At 44.5% G+C, this 19,179-nt stretch overlaps 1 protein-coding gene across 6 annotated transcripts in view; it reads left to right on the top strand.

Annotated features, from left to right (window-relative positions):
* Positions 1-426: 426 nt before the first annotated feature.
* Positions 427-19,179, top strand: part of LOC147425857 (arginine-specific demethylase JMJ20-like) — a 91,977-nt gene continuing 73,224 nt past the window's right edge. For 3 of the 6 annotated variants that reach the window (XM_086498478.1, XM_086498479.1, XM_086498477.1), the window contains exon 1: positions 434-767. In XM_086498478.1, coding sequence (XP_086354604.1) covers positions 540-767 — 228 coding nt within the window. In that variant the 5' untranslated portion in view covers positions 434-539. Of the gene's footprint in view, positions 768-19,179 lie in introns of all 6 variants that reach the window. The other 3 variants (XM_086498481.1, XM_086498480.1, XM_086498482.1) reach the window with 3 other exon arrangements.

Raw genomic sequence — 19,179 nt, 5'->3', positions numbered from 1 at the left:
TGCCATGACGACCTCGCCCAGTCCACTGTCTTTGTATGAGGCCTCATTTGTGGCCAAGCCTACAAGGTCGGTTTCATCCAATCCCCCTTCTTCATTGGATTGCTTGTCGGTAAGAGTAAGGTGGTTGATCTCGACGCAAGCAGTAGGCCAGGGCATAATAGGAGCGTGGGAGCAACAACAATGCCGCATGGAGCTCGAGAAAAAGGAATTTTTATTAATGCTTGAAGTACACCTTGCGAACACTAACCGCTCGGGTGCAAGTATATTTCGTACGTCTCTTCCATGCACTGCGCGAGGTTCAAAGCCTTCGAGGCAAGGAACGAAGGTGAGGAATCTATGGAGATTCCGGGCAATAAAAGCTGAACGCTGCTAAATACATATGTGGTGTGAAACTCGCCTTGTTTTGTGAGGTAAACAGACATAGAGATTTTCAACTTTCATAAAAGATCCTCTCTCTCTCTCTCTCTCTCTCACACACACACACACACACACGCGCGCGCGCGCACACACACAAAGAAGTAGCTGTCTGCTGACAAGACATGGACGAAACAAGAAACGGGAAGGTTCGGGTGGTGGCACAGGTACCCCTCATAGATGGCCTGCAAACTCCTTATCACCAGTTTAGGGACCAGTTCATGCGCCCCAATTTGCCAGTCCTGATCTCGGGCCTTATGAATCACTGGCGTGCTTTCAGAGAGTGGTCCTCTCCATTTGGCGTCCCAGACTTTGACTACCTTGCCACCCGTTTCGGCAATTCAAATGTTCAGGTACCATACCCAAAGCTGATCGTTCTTTAGCTATGGCATCCCTCGAATACCATGAACCTTGTTGGCTCCTCTAGAAGAAGAAGTTACGCGTGGCTCCACACGAAGAGAGCGATCTGAGCAGCATTATGCTTTAGTTGTGGCCGACACCTTGTTTACTTCCACTTTTACAATAGTAGAGGCTTGGGCAAAATAAATTCAGTAGATGGTTAAGGAAACCATGGTATACCAAGTGACTAGAAGTGCTTGAAAAGCCAGTCTCGTGGCACTGTATCAAAGGCTTTGTGGAAATCCACAAAGCAACAATATAGCTTTCTCTTCCTCAGCTTGGTATGATCAATCAAACACCTCAAAGTGAATACATATGGTCGATGGTAGAGAAAGCTCTCCTGAAGCCTGCCTGACCTGGTGTTTTCTTTACCATCAAGCAGTGAACAAGCTCGTGGTGGTGGGTCGAGGCTCTTGTGGTTGTGGTATGTTGGGGAACATGGTATTATGTGTATCATAGTTGGATTCAGACTGGTATGGTTCTTATGTCTGACTTCTGAAAAATGAGACATCATACCTGTTCGATACCATGTGTACCATACTTGGATTTGGACGTGTATGGTTCTTATTTCTGGACGTCTGAAAAATGAGATATTATACCTGTTCAAAAAACAATACCAAACTTGTCCCTTTTCATAACCTTCAAAAGTGGGGGTTTAAGCTATAGGTTGAAAATTATGAGCATCAAATTTCAATCTTTCTCTCTCTTATCACTTGAAACTAAATAATTGTCATTTTGACATTCATGAGTTTTAGCTATGTGCTTTGTATCCAAATGTATGCTGCGTTCTTGAAGTAAACTTAGAGTTGAGTATGGTTCCGTTAGAGCTTTGGATGCCATCTCTTGGCTTTCGTGTCTAGATCTAGATCTTCTGAGTGGGGTTCTTTGTGGCTGTGCCCAGCCTTGTGAGGCGTGTCTAGAGTCTAGGCCTTTGGGAAAATTTTCCCAAATTTTGTCCGGTGTACCACTTGTGGCCTTTTTGTTGGGCACCATATTTTTGTGTTTTTTTGACCCTTCACATTCCCATTTATTTTAATGTGATATGTGTAGGTGGGTCATGCATATTTTGTAGCCTTCTATATGGGGAGAAGGGGGCACCCCCATTATGGTAGAGTTGTGAGCTTTCTAGTCTCTATTGTATGCAAAGCGAGGCTTGTCCTCTCTCTCTCTCTCTCTCTCTCTCTCTCTCTCTCTCTCCCCGATTGGAATAAAGCCTCCCATGTGGAATAGATCTCCTAAAGCATGTAGAGCATGCACCACTAGTTGAATGGTTAGCAGTTTTAGTGGTTAGAGTGAGGTGTTGCATGCATGTCTAGTAGGCTTTATAACCATTGTAGATCTCAAATTTTTTATAGATAATAAGAGTTATCTTGCATGTCCAATTTCTTTGCTCTCCCTCTCTCTTGCTCGTGCTTCTTCTTTTCCTCCCTCTCACCTTGGTGATTCACAACATGGTATCAGAGCCTTGGGATTTTAGGCCTCCATAGCCGAAGCTTCGACGCTTCACAAGGCCGTAGGAAGAGCCGCTTGTAGTGAAGAGAAGGTACTATTTGACTTGCATAAAAACCATCAAGGTGTCAAAGGTGCAACAGAAAAAGGGTGATTTGGATGAGAAACTCGTCTACAACCGCGATCAAGACACCTCTCCGTGATGGGTAGCCAATAGATCTCGCATCTGTCGGGATGGATCTCCTTGCTGTCAAGGTACTAGCGCGTACCGCCCATCGAACATGCACCATATCTTGCCGAGTGCAAAGCAACACTGCGAAGGTGTGTAGGCCATCGGGGAGAGGGAGCGCTAGAGGTAGAGAGAGAGATCGATGTGCAAAAACATCAGCAGGAAGAGATCGATGGTACTTGCAGAAAACGCTAGAGAGAGGATGAGCACGACTGCCAAAACGCTAACGCACACACGCTAGATAGATAGGGTGCCCAAACCTTGGAGATCCGCACTGAATAACATAACGGGGGGGGGGGGAGGCTGTCTATATAGGAAAACTATCAGTTTGCCCTACTCAGCCAAAAAAGTTAAAAACCCCACAATCCCAATAAATGGCTAATAAATATGTAAACTCACTAAAAGTGACCTGGGACACATATTTAGTAGCAGAACTGCAGAAGACTCGAGACTTTGACCCCGGGAAACCCTAGGAACGAGGGGTCCTGCCTTAGGCCAACCTATCGGGTGAGCATCACAGTGAAGTGCACCTCCGAGAAGTTAGAACATGTACGCCTACCTCAAGTACGGCCCGACAGCCACAAAACAGCCCTCACTCCATAATCTGCTCGTGGGAGATACCGAAGCTACCACCGCACAGGAAAATGAACTCTAACACCCCCTCTAAGCTCCTGGACGGGGAAGTAGTCAAAGGGAGCTGGCGTGAGAGGATAATGTCGCCTGTGGAAGAGGTTTGGTGAAGATGTCAGCAAGGTTATCTGAAGTCGGGATGTACTCTAGTCAGATAGTGTCACAAAAGGGAGTGCATAGCAATATAGAATATACTCAGATAAATAGAATTTATCACTTAATTACTGAAGCCAGAGGATATGGGGAGAAATAGAGAGAGATAGAGATAGAGAGTGAGAAGATCGACATAGTACTGGGGACCAGAAGATGGGCTGTTTCCCCCTGTAATAGTATCTTTATTACTGAGGAGAAGTCTATACAAGCACTTGAACCGAACGTATTACCACGTTCGTTCTAGAATAAGACTTGATGGTTCTCGGAAGCCTCGGCTTCCTATTCCTAGGGCAAAACCCTATTCCAAGGAACTTCCGTTCCTTATTCCAAATTCTCGAGAATCAAGGTTCTCGCCTCTGGATCTCACCTGCCGGACTGAGGGCATGGCGTCCCTGCAACTCTTTTCCGACCCTGTTTCCAGAGTCCTCCTCCTCCTGAAGAACTCCGCTTTCATGGACACGAAGTCCTTCCTTTGGAAATTTCAACTTTCGGATCACATCTCGAGAGTCTACCACTCTCGGATCTGTGGATATACTTCCCAAACTCGGGTAGGAAACCCTTGGGCTGATCTGGCTCTAGTTCCTCAGAGTGCTTTCTCTTGCAGAGGCTCATGCCTTCCTCTGCTCCTACTCCCTCACTGGGAGGAAGTACATCTGCAAACAAATACTTAGAGATCATAACATGAAAATCGTTACCTTCAAAGTCTCGACGCTCGAAACGCAACTCGGTTCCTCGAAAAGCAATTCCCTGGAAGAGATCTCTACATAGAAAATCCTCTCTTCCAATCCTACACACAAAAGAGGGGTGTTCTCAGGTTCCTTCTCATAAATCAGCCCCGTCTACGATGTTTATGGGCTGAAAACAGAGAAAAACAGCCGCTTCTCGCGATGGAAACACGCTCCGTAGGCAATTCTTCGCGAGGAAACTCATGCACTGGGTCTTGGCGACATATGGAGCACTTGGGGCAGCCATGGGCATCACCGACATCGTCTTCTTTGTGGCTGAAATCTGCAGTAGCATCTCCTCCTTGCGAAAACTGTTCTTCCCTCTAGGAGAGGGCGTGTGATGCTTTTATAGCTCCCTTGCCACGGCAAAGGTAGCAGAGCATTGGCTGCTCGCGTAGAGATCGCGGCAAGAGAGAGAGAGAGAGAGAGAGAGAGAGAGAGAGAGAGAGAGAGAGAGAGAGAGAGAGAGAGAGAGAGAACGTTGGCTGATCTGTTGCCTTATTTATCAGATGGCTGCCCACTTATTACGTGGGCGGCCGGCGTATTTTAAAAATAGTTGAAATCTATCCAAAAACTCAATAAAACCTTATGAGTTGAAAACAATGCTTTCACAGCACTTCCCAGGCGTCCCTGGATGCAATCACATGCACAGTTGCAATGCAAACATAGACTTCCTCGCGGGAAAGCATTTGCTTTCCCGAAAAGCAAGCATCTGTTTTCCTCTAAGTTTCCTTCGAACCCATCTTGATTCAAGTGCTTGCTTTTCCTTGTGCACAATTCTAACATAGTTCATAATTTCCTCCTGACTATGGTGCACCCATCACCCACCTTGTGACGCATCAAGAATACCCATCACCTAGTCCTTTCCTACCGAACTTACGGTACAATCTCCTTCGCGATGCTCTATGTCACCCATCCTATGATGCATCAGAGATGTCCGTTTTGGGATGGTCGGATACTTCTCGATGCTCCTTGTCACCCATCCGATGTGACATATAAGTACCCGTTCCTGGTGTCCTTACAGATATTCCCTTTCACAGTGCTCCCGTCATTACTCTGAATGACGCACTAGAAATATCTGTTCTCGGATGTCTCCAGTGAGAAAAACCCTCTCATTTAAAATTCCAATAATTCATTTAAAATTATCTTTCTGTCAGATAAAGCCAATGTAGCAACATCCCTCTCACTTATAAAGAGTTGTCCTCAACTATAGAGGTCCAATTGAACTGCCGGGGAGAAATCGGAAAAATTCAAAATCTTGGTCAATGGTGAGTTGAGCTGGTCCTTTTTCAAAAGAGAACTTAAAAAAATGCAGAAATTCAATAATTCAAAACTTACCTTATTGGTTCATGTCCTTTCTCTAGTACCTTGAGGATATCCTTCACCAATCATCAATACTTACGAGCCATGTAAGAACTCATCATTCACGTCTTTCCAACAAGTCGAAAGTTTCCTTATCCGAAAATCTATTAAGTCAATTCCGCCTTCTCATTCCCAAGAAGAGTTATCCTCCTAGAAGTCAAGCTAGGTATCTGTCCTTGCGCATAATCTTGCGTTGTTAGTCCAGAGGGTATTAAACCTCTTGTGTCCTCCCACATAGGGAATGCCCAAATCATAGAGCATAAAGTCAATTCCGCCTTCTTCTTCCCGAGAAGAGTTATCCTCCTAGAAGTCAAGCTAGGTATCTGTCCTTGCGCATAATCTTGCGTTGTTAGTGCAGAGGGTATTAAACTTCTTGTGTCCTCCCACATAGGGAATGCCCAAATCATAGAGCATTAATCTCGATGTCTATCTTTCACAAATAGAGTCTGCTATTACCTTAAAGAAGGTTCTTGTTCCGGGCCGTTGCTTTGGGTAGGCCAATTGTTCTGATCCGAAGATCCCTTGTGCACGGCAACACTCCTTTCTAATCTTTTTCTCCAGCAAGTTATAACCACGAGCAGTGTTTTTCCGACGCCCATTAGCATCTCTTCCTTGCAGAGGCCATCAAAAACGTTTCACCTTGCAAGCATCAATGACACCTTGCCAAATCTTAGGCAGATAAGATTATAGCCATAACATTCTGTGAACATAAGTTCAAACTTGGCCCACTTAAGGGCGAACCCTCTTTAGATCTCAAGGATGTTCTCCCATATGTGGTTAAGGTAATTCTTACCATTTTAAAACGGTTGGCGAATTTTACTCTTATGAACATAATAGTTCGAATTTATTCTAGCAGCGTGTAAATGCTACTTGACCTGCTCATGGAGAAATATATACCGCAACCAAAAGTTGCTACTGTAATGGTAAAAGCACATAGTGTACTCAATGATCAACGACCATCAGAAAACCTCTTCTCCGTAGAAAAACTCAAATTCCTTCTACCGAACACATCTTCAAATAGAGATTCTTGTGCCGGAATATCCTTGCGCGCAAAAAGGCGCTCAAGAGAGTATAACGAACTCCCGATTAATTCTTGAAAAGGAAGTTGGTTCATCTCATTCCATTCAGCAGAAAAAAATATTCGATTGGTAGATGACGATGATCCACTGTCACAAAGTGATGATGTGGCTGTCCGCTATGTGCAAACCCTAATTCTGTGGAAGCCCTAACTCTAAAATCAAAAACCCTAATTTTGTGGAAACCCTAACTCTAAAATCAAAAACCCTAATTCTGTGGAAACCCTAACACTGAAATGGAAAAGCTGACGTGGTTGGCCGTACAACAGTCTCGGAATTTGCGGGGAACTTGCCACGTGGCAATAGTACGGAATCCCGTTATTTGCGGCGCAGGTTGCGGAGATTTAGGGCAGTTTTTGGCTTGCTTTTTTCCTACGCCTTTTGGCGAGAGAGAGAGAGAGAGAGAGAGAGAGAGAGAGAGAGAGAGAGAGAGAGAGAGAGAGAGAGAGAGAGAGAGAGAGAGAGAGCGCTTTATTGGGACCCAGGAGAGTGGCATTGGCCTCACTCTAACCCCACCGGTGCACCTGTATCATTCTTTGAGTACACTGTCAGAATTGGAAGATTAGCATTGATGAGACAGCACCCAGAGCAGCCCACTTGTATGCGTTTCTGGTTACATTCATGTCTCTCCCATGCCTATCTACAACAGTTTTGGTCAGCCATCTGGGATTTACATGCAGCTCGTCGTATTTCTTTTTTCATGTGGATGATTGCACATGCATGACTTCCAGTTGGGACTTGGCTAGCTACTATGGGTCATGATCCGTTATGTCCTCGATGTCCTTTGTGACTACATGAGTCACCTGCACACTGTCTTTGGTCATGCTCCTCTTCTCATATAGTGTGGCTAGCAGTTTGCTTTTTACTTAGCAGAGCCGGTGCTCAACATGGATTTCTCACTTGGGGATCTGTCTCATGGTTGATGCCGATGCCCGGACCGCATCTTTTCTACGAGGGCTCAGACACAGATCCAGCTCTTATGCTTACCTCGACTGGTTATCGGCGAGGGACTTTGGCTATGTTACCACAGATCGCTTGGCAGGGGGATCCTCACAGACACGTGATGAAGTTTTTTCAGTCATCACTAGCATTACACTATGGAATTTTTGGAGAGCTCGTTGTCTTCACATTCTCAGTGTGGCTCCACAGCTCCTTCAGGATACCCTCACTGCCATTTGGTTGGACATCATTCACACCCTGATTTGGCAGTGGGATTCTTCCTCAGGTACATCTAGAGCAGCCGAGGCTTGTCGATTTGCCTTCCTTCGGCGTTGGGCCCGATCTCCACTCTTCTTCACACTTACAGGTGGCCAGATTACATGGCAATATGCCCCCCCTCGGTGGTTTCTCCTCCACTCATCACACAGACCACCATGAGATTGTTCTACTCGAGTTGTCACTATAGTGGCTCTCACCCTTACATTCAGCTTGTACACCCCACGTGATAGGCTATTTTGGCATCCGTTGGGGATTATATTGTACTCGGTAATATACAGCTCTGATTTTTCCAAAAAAAAGAGAGAGAGAGAGAGAGAGAGAGAGAGAGAGAGAGAGAGAGAGAGAGAGAGAGAGAAAACCTCTTTGCTTTAATTTACCAAGCAAGAGAGAGAAAGAAAAACTGCTTTATTTTTGCAACGCTTTGAGCTTTTGATTTTCAACTTTTGGGGCATTGCTTTTGGCATCCCTTGTACTCTTTAAATAAGTGGGTAGGCCACTCACAACTCAGAGCATCTAGACACAGAGTCTGAGTGTGAGCGCCTGCCCGCACTCTTGTACTTTGAACTCAGATTAATACAAAAAGAAATAGCAAAAGGGGCGCCAGTCTTTGGGGCTAATATCTCTAGGCATGGAACTCCGCCGGGCTAGTGTCGAATAAATTATGAATTGTGAACTGTTTTGAAGTGGTTATTTGGTGCTGTCGCGGTAGATTCTTGACTTGGAGTGTCCAAGTCTGTTACAGTGGTATCATAGCACGGCCGATTTCTCTTCTACGGGAAATCCGATCTGAATTTTTTTTCCGCAGCACCTATGGCTTCAGGCAAAGACCAGTCCAGTCGACTCCCTCTGCATCCAGAGATGCGGGAAGGGATCACAACGAAGATTCAGGCAAGGAGTATGGCCCGCCTCGGCCTACTCAGGCGGAGCGTCGAGAGATGGAGCGTCGTCAATTGATCGGCGATGCAACAAAGATGATGCTCAATTTTGCGAAGGACCCAAAATTTGCAAAAGGTATGAGCGAGACTTCTTTCCAGGAGGTGCATGCGCAGTGGCAAAAAACCACAACACCACCCCCAAAACCCGCTCTCAAGAAACCTTCTGCTCACAAGAAGTATTCAGAGAAGGAATTAGAAGAGGTGGTTGATGCATGGATTGCTCAGCTTTTTGACGCGCAAAACAAAGCTAAAAAGCATGGCAAAAAGCAGAAGAAAGGCACTGACTTCCCGGGTTATTTGGGTCGTCAGTCGACATTTGAAAAGGCAAACAGAAGAAGCGTGTTCGATTGAAGGAGTACCCAATTCTTCTTCTTCTTCTTCTTCTGCTGATAGTTCCTCTAGCTCATTTGACTCGAGCGAAGAAGACCGAAAAGGCAAAAAGCGAAGCAAAAAGCAACGCTTCGGAAAGGGCAAGAAAAAGACAAAGAAGTCTAAATCTCGCCCCGTGAGTGACAGTTCTACAGAGGACTCGTCTACAGACAATTCAGACTCTGATGACAACAACTTTTATGCAAAGAAGAAGAATTTTTACAAAGCCAACCAGTATGACTTTCTGAAAGACAAAAGCAAGAAAGTCCGAGAGTTTAAAGAAGGTGGGCAATCAATTAAATTTGACACGTTTTCGGGATATAGAGATGCTTCGAAGGATTTGTCTTTTGTACAGCAGTTTGACATCGCTTTTGCGGGAGGACGTTTACTCAGAGCACTCTAAGATTCGGAGAGCTGCCTCTTACTTTAAGGGGAATGCACGAACTTGGTGGTACACACTTCTATTAAGCAAGACTGCGCCAATTAAATGGCTGAAATTCAAGAGGCTTTTTATTTCTTCTTGGCTGACTTGAGAGTATGAACACGATATACAAACTGCTTGGAACCATCTTCGGATGACCAAGAAGGATACAGTGGACGCTTATTGCGAAAGATTCTGGAGAAAAGAATGCGGGCAAATTGGGAATATATCCGCGAAGTGTCCTAAAAAGGCACCGAATGAACAGGATGAACAAAGGCCAGAAAGTTCTAAAGCAGCTGAGGGACGTGGCAGAAAAGGCAGATAAAAAGCAGAACTGGTACCACATTGCGTGGGGCCTGAACCGAATCAAATGAATGAAAGTATAAACTTTGCCGCTTTTGGGGCAAAGTGAAAGATCAGGAAGCTCTTTTAAAGGAGCCAAGGCCAACTTCTTTTCACTTGGAATTGGCGGCTCGATTTGGAATTACGTCCGATAGGCTGAGGCCACAGGCGGAGGTAGTTCGAGTGGCACCCGGCGGGATGTTGCCATTACATCGAGCATTAGTAAACTTCGTTTGCAATGACAAGGGTGTTTAGGGCACGAGGAGTTTTACGTATTTGCCTTGGAAGGTTGTGACGATCTACTCGAAATCCCTTGGTACCACAACAACGCCGTGGTTGACTACCGGACCAAGAAAGCGACTTTGACAAATGAAGGGCTCAGAGATTGTACTTAATGACCTTTAGTTTCTTTACTCATTTTTTTGGGAGAGAATTAAACGATGGATAAAGGTCGAATATGTTTTGACCTGAACAAAAGAACGCCAAGATTTTCTCCACACTCATGCCGATTGCTTTTTAGAGGGCCTGCCAGGCGAGTTACCATCCGCTCGTCCTACTATTGATCTGATACCTGGAAGCACACCACCAAACCGGCCACCTTACCGTGTGAGCCAAGCCCAGAATGAAGAGATTATGAACCAAGTGAAAGACCTCTTGGAAAAGGGTCTTGTCCAGCCTAGTACTTCATCGTATTGCTCTCCAGTGTTGTTGGTTTTGAAGAAAGACGGATCTTGGAGGATGTGCATCGATTATAGAGCTCTCAACAAAATCACCATGAAGAACAGATTTCCGATTCATAGGATCGATGATATCCTCGACAGATTACAGAGATCCTCGTGTTTTAACATGATTGATTTGAAGAGCGAATATCATTTGATCCGAATCGCACCGAGAGACGTCTACAAGACAACCTTTCGGATGACTTTTCGGTTATTTGAGTTTTTGGTGATGCCTTTTGGCCTAACCAATGCTCGTGCGACATTTAACTGGATGATGGATAGGATTTTTCGAGAGTACATGCTATTTGTTGGCACATTCTTTGACGATATCATTGTTTTCTCCAAGAATGAGGCAAAATATAGAGATTATCTTCTTCAGGTCTTTCAGGCATTACGATATCACAAGTTAGTCATTAATGCGAAGAAAAGTGAATTTTTCCTACCAGAGATACACTTTTTGGGACACATTGTATCAGTAGTAGGAGTGCAAATGGATCCGGCCAAGATAGAGACTATCCGTGATTGGCCCGATTTGAAGAATGTCCATGAAGTTAGAAGCTTCTTGGGATTGTGTTCGTACTACAGTCAGTTCATTCGAAAGTTTGCAGAGGTTGCTTCCCCTTTGCATATCTTGACACAGAAAGGAGTCCCTTTCTCGTGGGGACCCACAGAGGTGACTGCCTTTCAGCCTTTGAAAGAGAAATTGACTATGGGACCAGTTTTGACTCTACCGGACTTGCAGAAGTCGTTTGAAGTATATTGTGATACTTGTGGTCGTAGTCTGGATGCGGTCTTAATGCAAGAAGGCCAATGTCATTGCTTACGAGAGCCGATTGTTTTCAAGGCCAAAATTGACAGTACAGATATGCGAGAAAGAGCTTTTGGTGGCTATCCAAGCTCCTATTCAGTGGCGACATTACCTGCTCAGAGCCGATTTTACGGTTTTTCACAGATGATGGGAGTTTATGCTACTTCTTGTCATGGAAGCAGCTATCGGAAAAGCAAATGCGGTGGGCAAACATCTTGTCACTTTTTACTTCTGGATTGTCCATGCGCAGGGATAGAAGAAATTGGTGGCAAATACTTTGTCCCGAAAGCCATTGGTTCTGGCTATTTCCACGATACATTATAGGAACTTCGAGGATATGGTTGGTTAGTACCAGATTAATACAAAAAGAAATACCGAAAGGGATGCCAGTCTTTGGGGCCAATATCTCTAGGCACGGAACTCCGCCGGGCCAGTGTCGAATAAAGTGTGAACTGTGAATTGTTTTGAAGTGGTTATTTGGTGCTGTCGCGGTAGATTCTTGACTTGGAGTGTCCAAGTCTGTTACACCCACCTTGGCATAGGTCTGCATCTTCGTGTGTTATCCATGTACCCAAAGGTGTACATAATTCTTAAGCTGTGTTAGAGGTTCGATGAACCTCGGAAATTACCTTTCCTTCGTAAGATCCTTAGAGTGAAGACGCTCAACCAGATGATTCCTCGACTTGGTTCTAGAGCAAACTTGCTCATCAGAGAAACTCGGATTTCATATCTCAAATTCCACGGGCACATGTCGTAGCCGGCTCTCGCTCCTTCCCTCATAAAGAGAGTGTTCATTCACTTGTGCGAAAAGCACTACCATATCTTCCCTTACCGGGTAGGGGGTGTGGGCTTAAAGAGTACTCGAGCTTAATGAAAGCATTTCTTTGCTTGAAAGCTCAGAATGGTTCCTTCATAATTTACTACCTGCAGTAGCAGGTAATGTAACAAACTTGGATACCCCAAGTCAAGATTCTACCGTGACACAACAGAGATTCACTTCAAAACAGTTCACAATTCACACTTGAGTCGACACGGCCCAACGTAGTTTTGTGCCTAGAGATATTGGCGCCAAAGACTGGCGCCCCTTTCGATATTTCTTTTTGTATTAATCTGTGCTCAAGTACAAGAGAGTGGATAGGTGCTCACTCTTAAGACTTTGTGTCCAGATGCTCTGAGAAGTGAGGCCTAGCCCACTTATTTATTAATACAAGGGATACCCAAAAGCAGAGCCCCAAAAGCAGTAAATCTTAAAAGCTTTTCACTTTTAAAAGCAATTATCCCAAAAGCTGTCCAAAATTAGCTAGCGGATTTCCGTACGCAATGCCACGTCAACAGCTCCGTAAAATCCGCAAAATCGGTACAGATGCCACGTCAACAGCAGTCAGCGTAAGGGTTTCCGTACAGCCTGCCACGTGTCACTGTGAGCGCATTTTCTGGGCAAATCTCAGCAATGTGTGTGTGTGTCTTGGGTTAGCCACGCCATCCCATTTGTGACAGGTAATCTGTTCGAGAATTACCGGATACCAGATCAATCATGGACCTTCTGGATGGTTAAGCAAACCAATTCATCGCATAAAGCAATGTTTCAACTCAATTTTACTCTCATAAACACTTGAGAGTGAGTAGTCCCGGTTAGACATAACCATACCTTGTGCAAAAGAGCAAACAAGCACAATGCACTTTATGATTTCCTCAAAGATGTGACTTTGATCAAAGATCTGCCCTCTCACTTAAAGTTTGAGGGTCTTCTATTCAAAAACTCAGGAGTTAGATTGAATTTCCTTACTCCAAACTTTCTCCGGATAGCAACGTATCCTTCGAGGAGAGGTAACAAAAATTCGCTATTTCTGTGTTCAATGGTTCCCGTCCCACTGCGGGGATTAGATTCTATGTAGACTAAGGTGTACACTTTCAGCTTTTATTGCTGACTCCCCCATCTTTTGCAAAGTATCTTGCAGATGCGTCTACTAAAATTCAGATAAAAGTACTTCGTTGAATTTCTTCATCTTTCCTTCCTCAGAGAGGGTCAAGAGTGGAGCTACCTTGGGAAGAGTAAACCACTACTTGCTTTGACTCGCTTGTGTTCCTATTGGGCGAACCGATCCCAATCTTCTTGGATGCCTTCCTCAAAGCGTAGAGGTTCGGAAAATTTGTCGGAAAATTCAGCCTTGAATTGAATCCAAGTTTTGTTGTAAGTTCCTTGCAGAGCTTTGGTATACCACCAACTCCACAAGTGGAAAATACTCTTCCCATGACCCCAATCGAATTTGTATGTAATGTTGAAGCATTTCTTCCAAAATTTGATTCACTCTTTTTGTCTGACCATCAGTTTGAGGATGGTATGCTGAGCTGAATAACAAATTTGTACCAAGAGATTTGAAGAGAGATGTCCAAAAATGCCCTGTGAATTTTGGATCTCTGTCTGAAACAATAGACTTTGGTAATCCATGTAATCCGAAAATGTGTTGCACAAACAATTGCGCAACGTCTGGAGCCGAAGCAGCCTTCTTGCAAGGAACAAAGTGTGCCATCTTTGAAAACCGATCAACCACTACGAGAATCTGTGCATTGCCTTTTTGAGAACGAGGCAAAGTAGTGATAAAATCCATGCTGACACTTTCCTATCTTTCTTGAGGTACTGGCAAAGGATGAAGTAATCCTTGAGGAAATTGTCGAGAAGCTTTCATTGTTTGACAGGATTGACAAGCTTTGACAAACTTGATAACATCTTGTTGCATTTGTGGCCAAAAATATGTTGCAGATAACAATCTGCATGTCTTGTTGATGTTTGGATGAGCAGCAAAAGGGACTTCATGATGTTCTTGGATCAAAATTTTCCGCAATGGCGCATTGTGTGGAACACATATGCGGTCAATGTAATACAGCAAGTCATTGACAATGGTGTAAGCTGCAAACATATTCATCCGTGTTGGATTCGGAGTAGAGGATTTAAGAGCTTGAAATGCATCCCCAAAATCTCTATTTGTCAAATACTCATGCTTGAAACAAGCAGGTATTTCCATTTGCACACTAGAAATGGCAAAGTTGATAGAGCGAGGCATGCGGCTTAAGGCATCTGCAATTGCATTTGCAAGGCCTGACCCGTATTGAATCATCATATGAAAATTTGCCTAGAACTCAACCCATCGTCCTTGACGAGGATTCATCACTGGCTGAGTAAAAATATATGTCAATGACTGATGATCTGTCTGCACTACGGAATGTGCGCCAAGAAGATAGTGTTTCCAAGTGCGGTAAGCATGAACAATGGCTAAGGATTCCTTGTCATAAACTGGGTATCTCATTTGAATGACTGAAAATTTGCGGCTGTCAAAATCAATGACACGCTCATTGTGCATAAGAACACCTCCAGAAGCACGATCTGACTCATCGGTCATTACTTGAAAAGGTTGAGTGGGATCTGCAATAGCCAAGACTGGAGTTGTCGTCAAGGCATGTTTAGGGGCTTTGAACGACTGTTCTGCTTCTTCAGTCCATTGAAGTTTATCCTGCTTGGTAAGCTCAGTCAAAGGAGTTGCAATATCCGAGAACTTGTGGACCTTGGTATGATAGAAATTTGCAAGTCCCAAAAAAGAGCTCACATTTGAGATAGTGAGCGGTAAAGGCCAATCCACAATGACCTGTATTTTCTTGGAATCTACTGCAACGCCACTAGCAGAAATAATATGACCAAGGTATTCCACCTGATTCTTGAAGAAATCACTGTTCTTCTTGTTGATGTATAGCACATTGGTTCGCAGAATTTGGAAGACAAGCTACAAATGTTCCTTGTGATCAGCCATCGTTCGATTGAAAACTAAAATGTCATCCAAATACAGGATCACGAACTTGTCCAAGTAAGGTCCGAAGATTTCGTTCATCAACGTCATGAAAGAGGCCGGGGCATTGGTTAACCCGAATGGCAATACCAAAAATTCATAGTGACCATACTTTGTGCGAAAAGCTGTCTTGTACTCATCATCAATGTGAATGCGAATTTGGTGATACCTTGACTTTAGATCTATTTTGGAGTAGATCTTGGCTCCCAATAATTGATCAAATAACTCGTCAATGCGAGGCAGGGGAAACTTGTTTTTAATCGTCAACTTATTCAAAGCACGATAGTCTATGCAAAGACGCGTAGACCCATCTTTCTTTTTGACCAACAAGACAGGAGCTCCAAAGGGACTTTTGCTTGGGCAAATATGACCTTTATCAAGCAAATCTTCTAGCTGCCGCTGTATCTCTTGAGATTCTGAGTATGAAACTCGATAAGGGGCTCGAATTGGTGGAGGTTGGCCTGGGATCAAATCTATGGGGTGATCCACGGGACGCCGAGGAGGCAAAGTTGTTGGTAGCTCGTCGGGAAACAAGTCCAGATGTGGTTGAAAGAAGGGTTGTTGCAAATAAGCAATGTTTGAGGAGGATTTAACTTCTGCTTCTTTTGCATCGGGTTTGACATCTGGCAACATGATTAAGGCAGTAGCAGAATCACGTTTCCGAACCAGCCGTTTGACTTGTAAAGCAGAAACCAATATAATGGGTTTGGTACTGAAAAGACCACGAAGCTCTATTTCTTGTTGCTTGTGAAAGAGCCGAATTGAGTGATCTTTGAAACTGATTATTGGATCATATTGAAATAACTACGATTGGCCAACGATCAAGTCGTAATGTGACAAGGGCATAACTGAAAAACCAAGCTGATCCTGGTAATCTTGAATCTGAAAATCCAGCTTTTTAATCCTTTTGTTGCATTCGAGGAAGGAGCCATCAACCGCCTTACTAGGTAAGCTGCCTTACTAGGTTGAGTTTGAAGGCGAAGTTTAGTAATCAAATATGTGCTGACGAAATTAGTTGAGCACCCACTATCCACAAGAACATTGATCGGCTGCTTGCCAACAAAGCCAAGGAGGCTAAGAACCTGGTTCGAAAGATCCACTGGAGCAGCGAGACGATTTCGAGCATTCATCATTAAGGCACTCACCACCTTAGAAACTCGAGCACAACGTGCTGCTTGTTTGCCTTTGTCTGGGACAAGAGGTTGGCTGTGGATAGGTTCTGAAATTGTGGTCTCCATGTGAGAATTTTGGCGAGGATTTGAAGGGTTTGGCTTCTTGGGGTATTCATACCACCTGTGCGGTCCATGACAAATTGTACATAATCTTGGACGGTTGGAGTTGGAGGTTGAAGGAGCCGATGAAGAGGCTTGCTGTTAGGTGTAGCGGAATGAATGTTGTATTTTCTCAAGATTAGTGATCTATATTTGCTCAAGGTTCCTTTTAGTTCTTAGGGAAGGAGAGAGCCTTCTGTCCTTATGGAGAGTGCTATGATTATGAACAAAGTGAGTGGCTATTGTGCGTGCAAGTGTATGAGACTGAGAGAAAGAGAGAAGAGAGATCCCGAGAGTTTGTAAAACCCTCCTCCGAAGGCCCCACTCTCGTCGGCGAGAGTGGTCTACTTTGATTGCACAAAGGTGTACAATGCGTATGCAATGGACTGATGCAACTTGGACTATACCGATGACAACGACGGTGGTGACGACGACTTGAAGGCTGAAATCTGAGATCTTCTAATCGCTGAATTTTGGGACTGTTTCGGTGGCTGAAAATGACTGTTTTGGCTGCGTTTTTATGGCTGAAAATGAGGGGACTTCTGTAACCAATCTGGGGCTGATCTGCTACGGTACCATAGGCTGAAAACGCTATGTATCTGCTGCAGATTAGGGCTGAATCTCAAAACGCTGATGTGCTCTGATGCTTGCAAAAACGCTAATGCTGATCTGGGGAAAAATGCTAGCAAAGTTGATTTGGAAAACGCTAGCAAATGGGACTCGATGGCGATGCTGGGGATCTGATATGGCTAGGATGCTGAGGGTAATGGCGATGGTCTGCAAATGAGGAAAACGCCAAGAATCTGGGAACTTGCCCGGCGAGGATGGGGATCCAAAAACGCTGGGGGTGCTGGGGGGTACTTCTGAGAAGTTGCCTGTTGAGCGGGAAGCTCCTGCTGCCTCTTCTGCCAGAAAGTGCTAACTTGGGTTTGCTTATATATTAACTTAGCAAAATTGCCCTACCTACTTTTGTTGGAAAATCACTTAAAAATAATAAGTGAAAATAACCAAAAATAGGAAAATAGGCTAAATGCACTGGAAAATTCCCCGGACTGAATTTGATGGATTCTGAAGGAAACACTGATGATCATGTTGTGTGCAACCAGAGGATATGCATCTATGCTAAGTGACTGGGCATGCACGGTCTACGAATAGACTCACAAAAGTGCTAGATCATTGCTAATCTAGACTTGACTGGACTGACTGAACCCTGTTGTGGTGTAGCTTGTCCATGGACACATAGGGTTGGGATGTGTCACGTGACACTTGCTGTCCAGAAGAAGTATCCTGTTGCAAATCACGACGACCATTCCTTCTATGATTGGGACGATTGTGTCGTCGATTCTGATTATTTGCAAAAGAGGAGGCTCTGGAAGTGGCTGCTTGTCCATAAGATTGGGGTCGAAAAGAATTGTGTCCAGCAGCTCGAAGATTGAGGTCCTGAGAAAGAACGTTGATTTTGACCACCTTGTCCTTGATAATTACACTGTAAAGAGCTTGCAGAATTGGAAGCTCGATCACCAAGAAGGAAACTTCTAAATGGGCGCCGATTATCGCCAAGACGCTCGACATAAGCGATTGCAGCATCCAGTGTGGCAGGGTTAAATTTATGGACATCATCTCGCAAGGAAGGCTCTAGTCCGTCAACAAAATTGTGGAGTTTGTTGGAAGGACTGAGAGTCTCTATCTCAAGAGTTAATTTTTGAAACTCCAAGATGTACGCGGCCAAGGAACCAGTTTGGCTGAGGCGGCGGAGAGAAGACCGGGCGTGAAAATCGGCATTTGCAGGCTCAAAAGCCTTGCAAAGAACGCGTCGGAATTTGTCTCAAGTAGCGGTGATTTTTCCATCTTTAACTCGTCGACGCCACCAAAGGAATGCAGTATCCTTTAGCAGGGAACTTGCCAAAGTAACCTTCTTACTTTCAATGAGATCGGTGTTTGAGAAATAAACATCCATCTTGAAAAGCCAATGGTCCAACACGCGCTTATCGCAGCGACTGTTGTATGGCTCGGGCAACTTTGCATCAATTTTCTTTTTCTGTGCTGTGTTTATTATTTTAAAAAGATACTTTAATTCTGGATTGTCTACCTGTGGTTCTGGAGATTTGACTTGCTCAGGAACTGACTCTGCTATAAAGGAAACCGAATGTGCAGCTGGCTGTGTCCTCAAAGAAGAAAATGCCTGTAAGACATCCAAACGGGCTGTCATCGATGCAAGACCGGTGGAAAGGGCCTCCTGGATGACGAACATTTGCTCTTTGAGGATGGCGATCGGACCGTCCGATGGAGCACTACCTGTCTATGACATTCTGACAGCTCAAAGGGAATATCTCGGAGAGGCTGGAGAGGTGTGGTTGCTGAAAAAAGGCGAAGCTGCTGTTGATGCTGCATCGAAGTCCTCCAAGAAATCTGCTCTAAGGTCCGAATCCTCGATATCTTCCACCTCGTTGATAGGAGGTGTGTCGTCTGGTGTCAAAGGTGTATAATTCGGAAGCTGCAACTTGCTATGAACCCGAACTAGAGGCCGTTGTGAGATAATGTCGTTCACTGTACCCACTTGACACTTCGTCAAAGAATAGGCCAAGTGAGAGTATCGTCCCAGAATGTGCTTGAAATGTGGCAAATGAAGAGGCTCGCACGTAACAATGATGTGCCACACCATCCAGACCTGTAATAAGCGAGAGTCGTGGCGATGGGTAACATATATTAGATAATTCTGCGGCAAAACTGTTGGCTATAGTGAAGGAACAGGAACAGGTTCGGGCGCCGTAATGGATTTGGGAACCGATATCTCTTCTGGAACTGGAGCGGGTTCTGGAG

This window comes from Adiantum capillus-veneris, chromosome 24 (assembly GCF_014529385.1).
Source record: "Adiantum capillus-veneris isolate H3 chromosome 24, ASM1452938v2, whole genome shotgun sequence".
Lineage (NCBI taxonomy): Eukaryota > Viridiplantae > Streptophyta > Polypodiopsida > Polypodiales > Pteridaceae > Adiantum > Adiantum capillus-veneris.
Note: the sequence above shows the minus strand (reverse complement) of the source record. Positions and strands in the feature narration are given on the sequence as shown.